Raw genomic sequence first — 14,467 nt, forward strand, 5'->3', positions numbered from 1 at the left:
TTACTATCATATCATCTTCCCACTTGAAAATGAAGACACTGTGCCACAAAAAGTGAAACAACTTGCCCACAAATAGTTATGGCAGGACTCAGACCCAGGCAGTTTGGCTCCACACTCTTAATCACTATCATACAATGACTTCCTAGTTGATAACATAATACAGAGAAAGGTGTGTAAGTCTAGTTAGAGGGCAAATTCAGCCATTAAAAAAAGTCACAGAATTATTCTATAGTATATTAGATAACTTATGCTTTGATACAGAAAAAAATACATTGCTGTGAAATCAACTTCTCCCCATTGTCCAAAAGGCCTGTGATGCAGAGACTCACGGTTGTATAATAACACCTGTTGCTGTTAACAATAGAACTCCCAAATGCTAGACAGGCACAGGGCTGTACAGAGTAAAAAAAAACTAAATTTCTTAGCCGTCCTTGTGGTTACATGTACCCATGTGTGTAAGATCTGGCCAATGAGATGTAAAGCAAAATTGCTATGCACAGTTTCTGGAATATACCCTTTAAAAGGAAAGATCTTCTTTTTCTTTACCTTTTTCTTGCTTGCTGGAATTCAGATGAGATGCCTAAACTGAAGCAGCCATTTTATGATCATGAAGCAGAAGTTAGGTGTTAAGGATAGCAGCACAAGACAGAAGGAGCCGAGATCCATGAAAATCACCATGACACTTCTAGGAGTGCTATGTTTGTATAAGAGAAGTAAACTTCTATTTTGTTTAAGACACTTAGGAGTTTTTTGTTGCCCCAGAAGAACCTAATCTTACAAATAGTCCTTTAGTAATAAATTTTGGCAAATTGTTTATGTATCATTGTGAAAACATGATAAAGTACAATAATTTTATAACAGTTTTAATATGTCTATAAGGAATGGGTATATGTTACCTCTTGGCACTTCTTTTACATTAAGATATTATAAAATTTAAAATAATTTTGAAAAAATATATTTATTCTTAGGTGTCAGTAAATAACTAGAGAACCTACGGTATCTTAAAATTATCTTATTAGTCATTGCAATGTTAATAGTAATTTGTACAATACATACATAGTCAATTCATTTTAGATGTATATTTGAGCAACAAAAAACACTAAGAAATATCACAACTATATACAACGTATCACTTAAACAGACAAATTATCAGTTACTAAAATTTTAACAAAGCAGTATTTAAAGACATGTAATAAATTAAGCCAACTTTAAAGACTATTCACACACATATACATAAATTAGTTCTTTCTCCAAAATAATTACTTACTACCAATAAAAAGAATTTATAAAATAGTGATGATAAAAAAATAACACTTATGTCACTGTTCCTTGAATTTAAACCTACTTTTAAAATTGTGCAAATGTGAAATTAGAAAGAATAAAATGAAGCAATCACTTCCCCAGCATCTCTTCATAGTAACAGGAAGATATCCATTTGATGAAGCATCACCTATTTCTTTCTGGATATCATACTCTCTTGGTTCTCCTTATCACCAGCCATTCCTTAAGTCTCCTTTGCTGTATCCTCCTCCTCTTCTGAACCTTTAAATATTTAAGCACCAATATTCAATACTTGGATTTGACTCCTCTTTCTCTGTGGCCCCCTAAGTGATATTATCTACCACCAGAACTGCATACATCATCTCTAAGCAGATGAGTCCCCCATTAATATCTCTAACTGCAACCTCTCTACCTCAAACCCACACTTCCCCAGATCAGTACATAGCACTGTCTTCCATTTGGATGCTCATCCCCAAAGCTGGGTTAACTTTACCCCTCGCTTTGTCTAATCTGTACCCCAATCTATCGTCAAATCCTGCCTACTCTATTATCAGCACAGAACCAAATTTGATTGCTCTTCACCAGCTCCTTTGCTCTTTCCCTAGGCCAAGCCATCCCCATTTCTTCACAGTCTGTGAGAATTACCTAACAGTCCAGTGTCCATTCAGCAGCCTGTGAGATCCTTTTAAAACCTAGGTCAGCTCACATTGCTCTATTGCTCAGAACCCTCCTATACTCAATAAATATCTGGCCCTTCATCCTCCACCATTCAACCCCACTGGACTCTCTGCTATTCCTCAAAAATGCCAGTCATGTTCCCATTTCAGGATCTGTTCACTTCTTCTTCTTTCTGCATAAAATGCATTTGCCCAACTATGACCAAAACTTGCACCTTTCACTTCATTCGGGTCATTAAGAGATGCGTCACTGACCATCCTGTCTAAAACAGCAACTTCTTTTCTTTCTCTCTCCCCTTGACACTGTTTTTTTCTTCACAGCACTGATTCTTTTTGTGTTTATCCTTCATTAAAACAGAAGATCCACAAGGGCAGGTCTTTGTCTTTTTTGTTCTCAACTGTATCTCTAGCAGCCAAAACAGAGCTTAGTGCACAATAGGCTCTAACATATTTGTTAATGAATGCAATATCTCATTCCACTAGGTCAAATCAAAAGCACAGTAACTAAATACATTTTTTATGTGGGACATAGGAAAGATATTCTCTAAGTAAGTGGAAAAATTACAGAACAAGTTTTTATCAGTTCATTCTAAAGACCTTATGTATGGGGAAAGGAGGAAGGCAAGTCCTGCTTTTTGCTCTTTACCAAGATAGATTTTCCCCTTCACCATAACTATTTTCTTTTCTTTAGTGAATATATCCAAAAATGGTCCCCAAAGCCCTAATATTCACAATTAATGATACCAACCCATTCCTCATTAGTGATGAGAAAATGCTAGAGAACAATACTGCACATTCTGCCAACTCTTTTTAATAGGAAAAAAATCACCACTTTTAAATCACATATTAGAATAATAAAGAACCTGGGTTAGAATTAACTTCAGACCGATTAATAAGAAAGATAGTATGGTGCGCAGTGGTTAACAGCTCAAACTCAAGAGCTACTAAGTTTCACCACTGACCAGCACTGAAATTTGGGCAATTATTGTTAATAAGCCACCACAATCACCCAACTGTGAAATAAAAATAAATATCTACATCTTAGCTGGGAGAATTTAAGTTAACATATACATGTAGAGTTCTCAGAACAGTGCTTGTATATAATACACATATCTACTCACCCTTAAAGGAAAAGATCCTATATTTCCTTCTTGTGTGTTTTAAATAAAGCATTGCTCCCACTGGGTTGGCAGACTTCCTAATAATTTTTCAAAGTCTACATTTCACTTTTATTTCCAAATCCAATTAGAAAACAAAATGGTTCATAGGAAGTCTGGTAAAATCCACTTAGAATGTGGTCATTACCAACCTTGAAACACTCCAATCTCTGTTCAGATCCAAGGGGCAGGACAGTCATTCCTGACCTCACTCCCAAATCTCAATGCATGCCTCATAAAAGCCTAAGAATAAGATCATACAAATGTAGAAAAGACCCTTAGATCCAAAGTACCAGATCTCAAGAGAGCAACAGAATCATTCCTTACCTATCTATGTCTAATAAAAGCCATCAATCTACTGTTTCCAGGAAAATGAATCTAGTTATCTCATTCTTAAACCAGGATTCCATCATAAAATTTCTACCTAATAATTATTTACAACTTTAAAAATTTTTATCCAATGTATAATAGGAAATATACTAAGAAACATCAAGGAGCACAGAATATCAAAAAGGTTGATTCAAGTAAAGCAATTGCAAAACAAAGGCAATAACAACAAAAGACTAAAAGTAAGTCATTAATTATTCAGTAAGATAATATAATATTACAATAAAACTGGTACTTGTGAAGATATATTCAATTAGTCAAGTTGAAATAATGGTTGCAAAACTTTAAATTGTAAGAGTTTTAAATGAAATAATATTAGGAATAACAAATGGGCAAACATTGCCAGTGGCAGTGTAAACTGGCATAAAACTTAAAAATAAGTTGACAATATGTGCCTAGAGCCTCAAAAATAATTGTATTAAGTCTACTTTATATAAATAAACACAAAAAGCTCACTAAATTTTATTTAAAAATTTGAAATACCTAAATGTCCAACTATAGGGGAATGATTACATAAACTATTTTACATGCATGTAAATAATTTTTAAAAGTTATAAATGAATAAATTTGAAAAATATGAATACTTTTGGAAAAATGTTGACTCATTTAACCAATAATTTATTGAACATCTCTCATTTGCTTGACACTTTGACAGATGTTGATCAAAATAAAGCAAAAACAAGTGGTCACAATATCCTGTGAAAAACATACACATTGGGAAAAAAAACCAAAATCTAAACTAAATGAGAATGGTGCTCTGATTATAAAGGACTTTGATTCTTTAACAATCTTTAACAAAGTAATCTACTATTGACTAGAAATCTTAGGGAGGCTTCACTAAGGAGATAAGCAGACTAGGGATTATAGAAACTTCCAATTGAAAGTGGAGGATTGAATACATGTGTTCATCACTGTTGCTTTTTGAAACTCCTAAAATGACAGTGCAAAAGTTTTAAGCAGGCATAACCTCATTAGGACAAAGAGATTCGGATAGGCTTGCAGAAGAAACATGTTAATCCATCTCTGGAAGCTGTGGACATGAATGGTTCAGTGGTAACTGACTTTGTAGACCAGAAATCACCGAAAACACCAAAACCTAAACTGGTGTGTGCATGTGGAAGACTATCAAGAAAGAAGCCACTGACTGGAGCCGATGCCTAGAGAGGTTCAGAAATAAGAGGCTCTGAATATCACTGAGAGTAGATTGGGGTGGAACTGAAATCAGGAAGCCTGATGATTGCTTGTTAGTTTTTACATGAATCAGGGAGACACACAGCCTCTTCCGTGGTTCTTCTAAGTAGGTTAGCAGCCAGGCCTATAGCTCTCCGGCAAAAGAATGGAAAATGTACATCCAGGCCCATTTCCCACTCCAAAAGAAAAGACCCAGACACAGAAATTGCGCGAGTTCCACCTGACAGGATTACAGCAATGCTCACTAGTTTATAAGCCCCAACTACATGCATATGGCTTCCAATCACTTTTTTGTCATTTCTTTAAAAAATGGACAGCAAACGGATTGTAAGATACTTGATGAAGGCTTCCAGCGAGAGGAAAAAACACACCAAAAAACACAAAACAAAAACAAACAGAAAAAAGGAACTTAGAAGACGCATAGACAATACAAGGAATTGGAAAAATAATCTTCAAACAATATCATATAGTGTTTAAAGAAAGATACTCCAGTGAAATAAGATCGAAGAAGAATGGAAAACTTCTGAGAAATTTTTTTCCAGAGGTTCTTAAAAGTTTTTCAGAGAAAATTTTTTAACTAAGAAAAAAACTGATAGGTTGAACAACAGAGATGAGAAAATTTCTTCAAAAGCAAAACAACAAAAGATAAAGCAACAGAAAACAGAAAAGTTAATGATGAGAATAGGTTTAATATTTAAAGAAAACAAATTCCAGAAAAAGGTAATATAAAAAAATAGAAGGGAAAAATTATCTAAGAAATACCCAAATTTCCAAGAACCGAAGGAAATTAATGTCTGAATTAAAAGGTCTCAATGAATGTGCAGCAGAGGGAATAAAGAAATGGAAGGAAGACAGGCCAGAAGAGCCCCTCCCCCCCACATACACCAAAAGACCCATATTTCATTTATCTAAAATTTCAGAACCACAGTGAAAATAAACTAAAAGCTTTCCGAAAGAAAAGCAAAAAATTCAAAAACACTAAACAAAGCAATCAATTATACAAATGAACAGGTTTCAGAATTGTACTGTAGTAAATTTGGATGTAATGAAGCAATGCTTTCGACATTCTAAATTACTAATACATAATTCTACACTAAGTCTATCATCTTATAAGGTAAAATAAACATTTTTCCATGCATACAGGGTCTCAAAATTTATGTTCCTTCTGAAGGAAGATCCTGTAGGATAGGCCCAATAAAACAAAGGCCTAAACCACTAAGAAAGGGTGTGGAGATCAGGGCATGGGTTCTATAGGAAAAAGGAATGCGCAGGATTAGGGAAGTCCAAAACTGAGTTATGGAGGGCTACTAAAAGGATGCCTCCAATGGCAGGAAAAACATCTATCTAGATGATTATTTGATGGTTTTACATATATTGAGAAGCTAACAGAAGAGTTAATAGAAGAGTTCTATTAATAAATTTTGGGATGAATTAGTGACAAGTACTTGAAATAAAACTAAGCAAACAAACCCAAAAGACAAGGATTAATTCCAGGAAACACAGTTAAATGAAAAAGAAAACATTATAGTATAAAATGTAAGTAGCTCATCTATGAATATCATTTGCATTATCATAGTAATATATCCCTTAATTTAAACAAAAGTGCTCTTATAATTAATTTCAGAGGACAATGGGTAAGTCAAAGTAGACAGTCAACAGATAATACTTAAAAAGTAGGAACTTTAAGCGAAAGCATATTACTTACAATGACATGAAAAATCAGTAAAAAAAAAAAAAAATGTTGCAAGTGGCTACCGCTTAAGAACAGGAGCCAGAATTAGACAAAAATGAGGGAAAGAACATCTATTTTTTGTTACATAAGCCATATAGCACTACCTGAATTTTTAACCTATGTACATATATATTTTAACTCATTTTATTAATCAGGTTGGGGGATGCTAAAGTTTTGAATATTGCAAATCTGTTACTATATATCACATATATGTATAAAAGATTAGAAAAATTATACATAAAAAATATCAAACATGATTATTTTAGTCTGTGGAACCATTAATGATTTTATAACTTTTTTCTTCTAGCTTTTCCAGATTTCCTTTAATGAATACACACTACTTTTTGTAATAAGGAAAAAAAAACTATATAAGAAGGATAAAATAAAGTCTTCTACTGTGGAGGAAAAAACCTTCGTTAGAGATTTTCAGATACTCTTCATATACTACAAGTAGCTAAAATTTATATGCCTAATTATCCCATGTACTTACTTTTATCACTATATTTAAAATATTACTTTTATTGTTTTATTTTCAATTTTAAAATAAGTTATAAGCCCATATTTAAACTCCTAAGACAGATGCTCTATGGTGAATAACAGGCTTTTAATAAACACATATATGCTCTAAATAAATAAATGTGATTTTAAGAAAAGTCATTATAATTTCTGTCTGATGTCTTTCAATTTTAAAAAAAGAAAAACTGCTGCCTGTGGTAACTCAAATTGTTGAAATATTCAGTGATGATTGAAAGAAACAAGTATGTTTTCAAATTTAATAATACTCTTGCTAATTAAAACAACTACCTAGAAATAAATAAAAATAAATATAACTTAAAAGTCTCTATCTATAATACCATATTTTAAATAAGGTTTCTAAAACAAGAACTTTTACAACCACATTTTCATAATTTCCTTTTCAATCTGTAGATATTCTCACAGATGACAAAAGCTAAACTCTTATAAACTTATAAACTGTACTTTCCCTAAGATGAACTAAATTCTGAGAAGTTGGAGGGTAAAATACTAAGGTATCAGGTATATCGCAACAGTGATGATCTCTTAAAGCCAGAATACATTTAATAAAATGAACACGGCTTCTACATAAATATAATTTATTCCAAAGTTAATTTTTTTTCTTTTCATGAAATCCCAGTGGACAGAAAATGAGGGGAAAAAAATCAACGCAGTAGACAAGAAAGAGTATGTAAATTCTACTCTCACTTTAAAATTGAAAGGAATCATTTTATTTAAAAACTGAAAGCACACACAGTAATCACTACTTATCTTTTTTTGAAGACATTCTAATGTACATGTTTTTCACCTACACTTTTTCTTAGCACTTGTGAAAATTTTGACTCCAGGAAAAATAAGTGGCTGAAAAGTAAAACTAGTTCTGAGGAATACATCCCTCCCTCTGTCAGAGTGAGGGAAGTGTAAGTGAAGTACAGTAACTGCTTTGATATGTATATTATTGATATTAGTTTTATTTTGCACTTTGCTGTATTTTAATAAATGCCATTAATGTTTTTACAATTTTTCATAAATCTCTTTGATCTTGTTCTCCTATACCAGAGTTTCTCCAACAACCTGCAATACACAATTGCTAAGAGTGGGGACCTGAACCCTAAATGTTAATTAAACATGCTCTCAGAGCTTGAGAACCTCTGTCCAACTCAAAAGTCTAAATACAAACAGCCTAAAATACAAGTTCTCACACCAGAGACTTTTAGGAATTTACACAAGTTATTCTGTGATTATGTACTCCAATTTTATACTAAGGCCAGGTGAAGAGAAGTATAGGAAAAAGAAAAGTGGAAGGAAAGAAGACAGACTATCTGGTACTACCACAACCACCTAGCACCTTGAGAAGTAATTCCTTAGGGCGGCTGGATGGCTCATTTGGTTAGAGCGCAAGCTCTTAACAACAAGGTTGCTGGTTCAATTCCTGCATGGGATGGTGGGCTGTGCCCCCTACAACTAAAGACTGAAAACGGCGACTGGACTTAGAGCTGAGCTGTGCCCTCCACAACTAGATAGAAGGACTATGACTTGGAGCTGATGGGCCCTGGAAAAACACACTGTTTCCCCAATATTCCCCAATTAAAGGCCAAACAATAAAAACAACAACAACCAAAAACAAAAATAAAACAAAAATCATACACTAAAAAAAAAAGTAATTATTTTCTCAGGGGTTATTTTCCTTAAAATAAGCAGAAATTCTTACATCAGGAGCCTAAGAAAAATAGGACTTTAGCAATCAAGTAATAAAAATGAAGGTAGATATATTAAATACATAGTTAATAAAAAGTTTTAAAGGCATCCACTTCTAAACACTTGTTGGCATAAAACCATGCTCTAAATTCTTTTTTTCTGAATTCCCTTTAATTGCTCAGGAACATTCGTAATGGCATGTGACTTGCTGAGACAGATCCTCCCAAGAACTGTTATATAAACTGCATTTCTTCCTACAGCGTTCAAATCAACTTTTATGAGCTGAAATTAATTTTTTTTGTTTGCCCTTATACTTTGGGAAGGGGTAAGCAATTTTTTATAAAAATGCTTACATAGCAAGATCTTTTTGAAAATTGCTGAGAGTAGGGAGAAAGAGAGTTTAACAATAATGACTCTTTTGTTCTTTCGGTTAAAGCAGAATGAACTGACCCACACGTACATAAAAGATCACAGGTTATTTAATATAAGTATGCAAATTCAAAACTGTAAAATCACAAAACTGTAGTTGGCAAAGCATGATTTACTTGAACCAGAAAAGAACCCATATTTGTTTCTGTGAAAAGGAAAACATTTCCCAAGAATCAAGACAGTCATCAGAAGAGGGGATGTTAATGGTGAGAAACCACAGCAGAATAAATACAACAGATTGGTCAGGGCCACTCATACTAAGGAAAGCATAAAGCAGTGTGCCTGTGTTCACGATCCGGAGCAGCAAAGCACATGCTGCACAGGGCTGGCTGAGCAGTGTTACCGTCGGGCAACTAAACAAGCTCTGCCAGGACTAGTCAGCTTTCCGTTCCTGAAGTGTGACAAGCTCTTCCTTACATCCCAGTCCCTTTGTCTAGTTGACACTTTCCCCCCAATGGTTTTTCATGTTTGTGCTGCTTATGACTTCAGGTCTCAGTTCTCTTTACTCCACATCTAAATGAGGTGCCCCTTCTTCTTACTCACTACTTTCCTAAGCACCTAATAATCTCCCTCCATAGTATTTCTGACCCTCTGTAGTTACATGCATATATTATATGTATACATTACATTAGCATATTATATGCATATATGTATATATTATATGTATATATGTATATATGTAAGTATAAGGTCTCTCTTTCCCCAATAGGCTATACATGCAACAAGAACAGAGACCATGTCACACAGTGTATACAGACAGGGTCTTGTACACTGCCCGGCACGGAAGTAGGCACACTCAGTGGAATGAAGTGCACTCAAGAGTTTGACCTTGGGTTGCCATCATGTCTGCAGAGCCCCAGCAAGACATGACCCTTCCAACCTGCTACGATAAATCATAAAAACCTTAACATTAAACAGTGGAGGTTCCCTATTACCATGTAAATGCCACTGGGGAGTGGGAAAATAGAAACAAGCCGTAGTGAAGTATTCTGGGCTTAAGTGGGGGTAGAGGGTCTTTCTGTTAGTACAATCAGTCAGTTTTCACCCAGGCCAATAACTTGCCACTGACTTTCTTTGGATTTCAGAGATCTGCTTGATTGTTGTTCTTTCTGTTAACATTAACTCTTCAGTAGTTCCTCTTTTCCTTTAGGAAAGTAGAACTGAATGCAAATTTACAGTTTCTGACTTCCATCTGCATGGAAGCCAGCCTCCATGATGGCCTCCACTGATCCTTGCCTCCTAGTATTCACATCTCTTAAGCAGCAGAGCCTCTGCCAACTGAGCAGAGCTGAGCTAGTAGGATGTCATGGAATGATGGTTGAAGACTTCTGAAGCTAGGTCATAGAAGAAACTGGGGCATTCACCTTGAGCCTTATCATTCACCCTGGGGGGATCCAGCAACTACACTGTGAGGACACTCCAGCAGCCCCCAGAGAGGTCCATGTCATGATGAATGAACGGTCTGCACTAACTGGCCAGCCACATGTGTGAGCCATCTTGGCAAAGGACCCTCCAGCCTGAGTCAAACCTTCAGATGACTGCAGCCTTGGCCAACGTCTTGACTGCTACTCTGTGAGTTCCTCGGCCAGAACCAATCAGCTAAACTGCTCCTGAATTCTAACCCACAGAAACTGCGTGCGATAATAAATGTTTATTGTTGTTCTAAGCTGCTAAATTTAGGACTTATTTATTATGCAGCAATAGATAATATAATCTCTCATCACTCAAGTTCACAAAGAAAATTTTCTAGAAACTTTCTCCATTACTAAAAAGGAAAATGACATTCATTACAAAATTTTATCCTACAACTCCCTTCTTTTTTCATTAGATACCATTAAGGAATACAAAGCAAATGCCTAGTTATTTGAAAACATTTTAAAAGAATAAAATAAGATTCATTCTATTTTTTGGAAAAAAGAATTTCCTTGTATTAAATAAAGGACAGAATTTTCTGAAAGAAATGAACAGATGAGATAGAAGAGATGGGACACAGGAGTGAATTGCAGCTCTTAAGATCAGGAATGGAAAGACTGGAAAACAAATTCAGGAACTGGTTTATTCCATTTGTCACAAACTTGCATTAGCAGATTCCACCGAGGTCCAGCCCAAAAAAGACATGAAATGATCTGAGTGTGGGGAGGGAGGTATACAATATGGTATCAGAAGGCTGTGGAGTTTGCACTAGTAATAAAAGCAAGAAACAAATGTTTAAGTGCCAGCACTTGGGTACCAAGATCATTTTAAACAGGTATAGGATAGCAATTTGCAGGAGTCTTACTTCTTTATTCTATGTAAAGAAGGTTTTGCAAATGCGTTTTCTTTTCTTTTTTTGTTTTTGTTTTTATTCCTGCCATAATAAATGTAGAACATAAAATACTCCAATTAGAAATACAAATATGTCACCATAATTGCTAAAGGTGGTGGTGAGCACATTTATCCCTTCCTATGGCCAGAGATAATTCTTCTAACAAAAGAATTTTGAATTCACTTGGGACTTTTTAATTATTAAATTCCTCCTAGCCTGATGCTGCTTCCACTTTCTGAAAAGTCTTCTTTCTAGGTTTCCCTCCACTTTTATTATAACACAGGCTAGAGAAGAAGAAAAACAGAGATTATTAGTGCAGCAGAGAATATTTTCTCTGAACATCTTCCAAAGGCCTTTTTAAAGAAGACTAGGAGAAACAACAATGAAAACCTTTTCATTATCCATTGGTAATAGTTAATGTCGACTTTATCTTAAGATTTCTAAGTTTTCCTTCTAGATAAAAGTCAAGGAAATGGAATTTCTTCGTAATCATAAAGTATTGGATTTTATTCTTAAACAGAAGATCCAAGACAAATGTCACTGGAACTGTTAACATAACAGTGAAATATAACAAGTCCCTAATACTAAACAAACACTCATAAAACTAGGCTAGATTTTGGTTAGAATCAATCCCCCCTCCCACAAAACAACAACAATAAAAAAAAAACACAACAAAGTATAACTCTCTATATTAGTTTATGAGAGAATTACCATTGTCACATGTTGTCAACAATCACTAATGATCCTTGACCTTCTCAAGCTCCTTACAAATAAATTAGATAAACAAGAAACTCCTTTATAAGCAAAATCCAGAAATGGAACAAAAATGTTTAGATATCTGGTAGTGCCACATTAGCCCTGAGCCATCACCTTGCTGCCAACATCAACGTTCTAGCATTTTTAAGCTGAAGTTTGTAAGAGAATTCTCACTTGGCTTTATAGAATTAAAAATGTAGAAAGATTACAAAGTAACTCATGGTTTTAATTCGACGAGAGATTCTGAGCCAAACTAACCAGTTAATCTGCTCCTGAATTCCTGACTCTCAGAAACTACTTGAGGTAATAAATGCTAATTGTTGCTTTTAGCTTCTAAATTTTGGAATAATTTATTATGCAGCAATAGATAACTAATGTTTCTCATCACTCAAGCTCACACAGTTTGCTAGATATTCACCAATAATATAAAGGCAATGAGATATTATATAAAGAAATGGAAAAGAATTACTAACAGACAAATGAAAATAAATATGTTAATGGATTTCTTCAGATACAATCAATAATTGTATCTGAATAATTGTTGATACTGTAAGATCAGTGGGGCTGATTCTTTTTCCTAATCTGCCTCAATATCTAGGAAGATAGAGAAGCTACTATAAAATATCCCCCATTGAAACCCTATGATATGAAGCAGAAGAAAAATAAGGAAGTTAACCTAGGACAATTCTAGGCTGAAATCACTGCAAATTGTGAATGAAAGCATTTTAAGAAATTAAAAAAAAATACATATTTCCGTATTTGATGGAATTCTAGAAAAGTGATTATGCTATACACTTTTAGACCCTTTTAGATCCATGCTTTATCCACTAGTGAATTGCAGAGTATCTTTTAACAGTAGCTTTTTCTTAAAAAATAAGTCCAGAGAGAGGGGTTTACATTTCTCTCTGTGTAAATCAGCATAAATCTAAATAAGCTACAAAGGAAAAAAAGGATGACATTTCACAAAAACAAAGGTTCTTATCAAAAAAATTATAACAGAATTTTGTAAGTGATATAGGTGCTACTTAGTCCTCATTTTCACATAAGTCATAAAACAAGTGGACATATTGATGGATGATATAAGAATTTTTTTTTTTTAAAGTCACCTACCCTTAAGCGGATCATGCTCTGCTCTCATAATATCAATAAGGGAATTTTCCAAAGAGTGCATATTCAAACTGTCATACATTCTACTTCGATCCTAGAAGAGAAAGAAAAAAAAGACTCAATATAATCTGTGTAATTCTATCCAAAAAGTGATGATAAATATACTATCTAAATTTTCTTACATAAATAGGACATCTGATTAACACAACATTACTAATCAGTTTGCATCCCAAGACAATACCAATAACTAAGAATCTCATAAACTATAATATCTCCCATACTGAAGGACACTATATTTCATATATTTATCTCCAAAATCACGTATCAAAAGCAAATCACATATCAAAAGCAATCTTATTTCATTGGGAGTATTAATGCAATACAGCTGTATTAATGCAATACAGCAAAGTTATTTTTTATTGTAATCATTCTCAACTACAAACATTTCTGAAATATAACACACATGGAAGCATTTTTAGTTGTTATTTAACTTCTAACCTTTTCTCATATATCTAGAAAGATTGACACTTGAAAAATTATTTTTGGGGAAAGGACTTAATTTCATAATTGCACCAAACTTTAAACATCTATCAAACATTGTATGTTATTTGACTTAGCCAGAATGTCACGATAATGAATGCATAAACACATTATACCGTAAAAATCAAAAGCATGAAATACTATTATCAAAACAAACACTAACACCTAGAATAGTTATATTCAAATCTTGCTCTTTACACTCCTCACATAATGGTCTCTGCATTTCTAAACTTCTCTCCCCTTTACTCCTCTGCCAAAAAGGCAGATGGGGGAGCAAAAGCATTCTCATTTCACAGAATTTTCTATCTCATCAAGTCTCAGGACAAAATCTTTTGTGCCACTGGAAGTCTTGTTTGCTGAATGTTATATCCCTCAACTTGCTTGCTACATTCTTTAACATTCATGAATTTATACTGTATTCTACTAAACATACAATCAATGTACTTAAACAAATCCATACAGGGAACTACCATGGCAAGCTCTGGCCCATGTCCCCCAAATCGCCAGGGATATTTTTACCAAAATATGCCAATGCTAACTCCCACCCATTTAAATCTGTATGTGTGTGTGCAAGTGCATGCATATGTGGCGGGGGCAGGGCAGGCCATTTTTAACTCCCCCCCCAAAAAAAAAATGATTAACACAGGGAAAGAGAAAAATCAGAAAAGTAGAAAAGTCTCTAGAGAAATCAGAA

At 34.2% G+C, this 14,467-nt stretch overlaps 1 protein-coding gene across 6 annotated transcripts in view; it reads right to left on the reverse strand.

Annotated features, from left to right (window-relative positions):
• The window catches only part of CPEB2 (cytoplasmic polyadenylation element binding protein 2), a 62,638-nt gene that overhangs the window by 35,399 nt on the left and 12,772 nt on the right, over positions 1 to 14,467 (reverse strand). For all 6 annotated transcript variants that reach the window (XM_081058430.1, XM_081058429.1, XM_081058428.1 and 3 more), the window contains one exon: positions 13,237 to 13,327. In XM_081058430.1, coding sequence (XP_080914556.1) covers positions 13,237 to 13,327 — 91 coding nt within the window. The remainder of the gene's footprint in view (positions 1 to 13,236; positions 13,328 to 14,467) is intronic.

Source organism: Rhinolophus hipposideros (assembly GCF_964194185.1).
Source record: "Rhinolophus hipposideros genome assembly, chromosome: 1".
Taxonomy (NCBI): Eukaryota; Metazoa; Chordata; class Mammalia; order Chiroptera; family Rhinolophidae; genus Rhinolophus; species Rhinolophus hipposideros.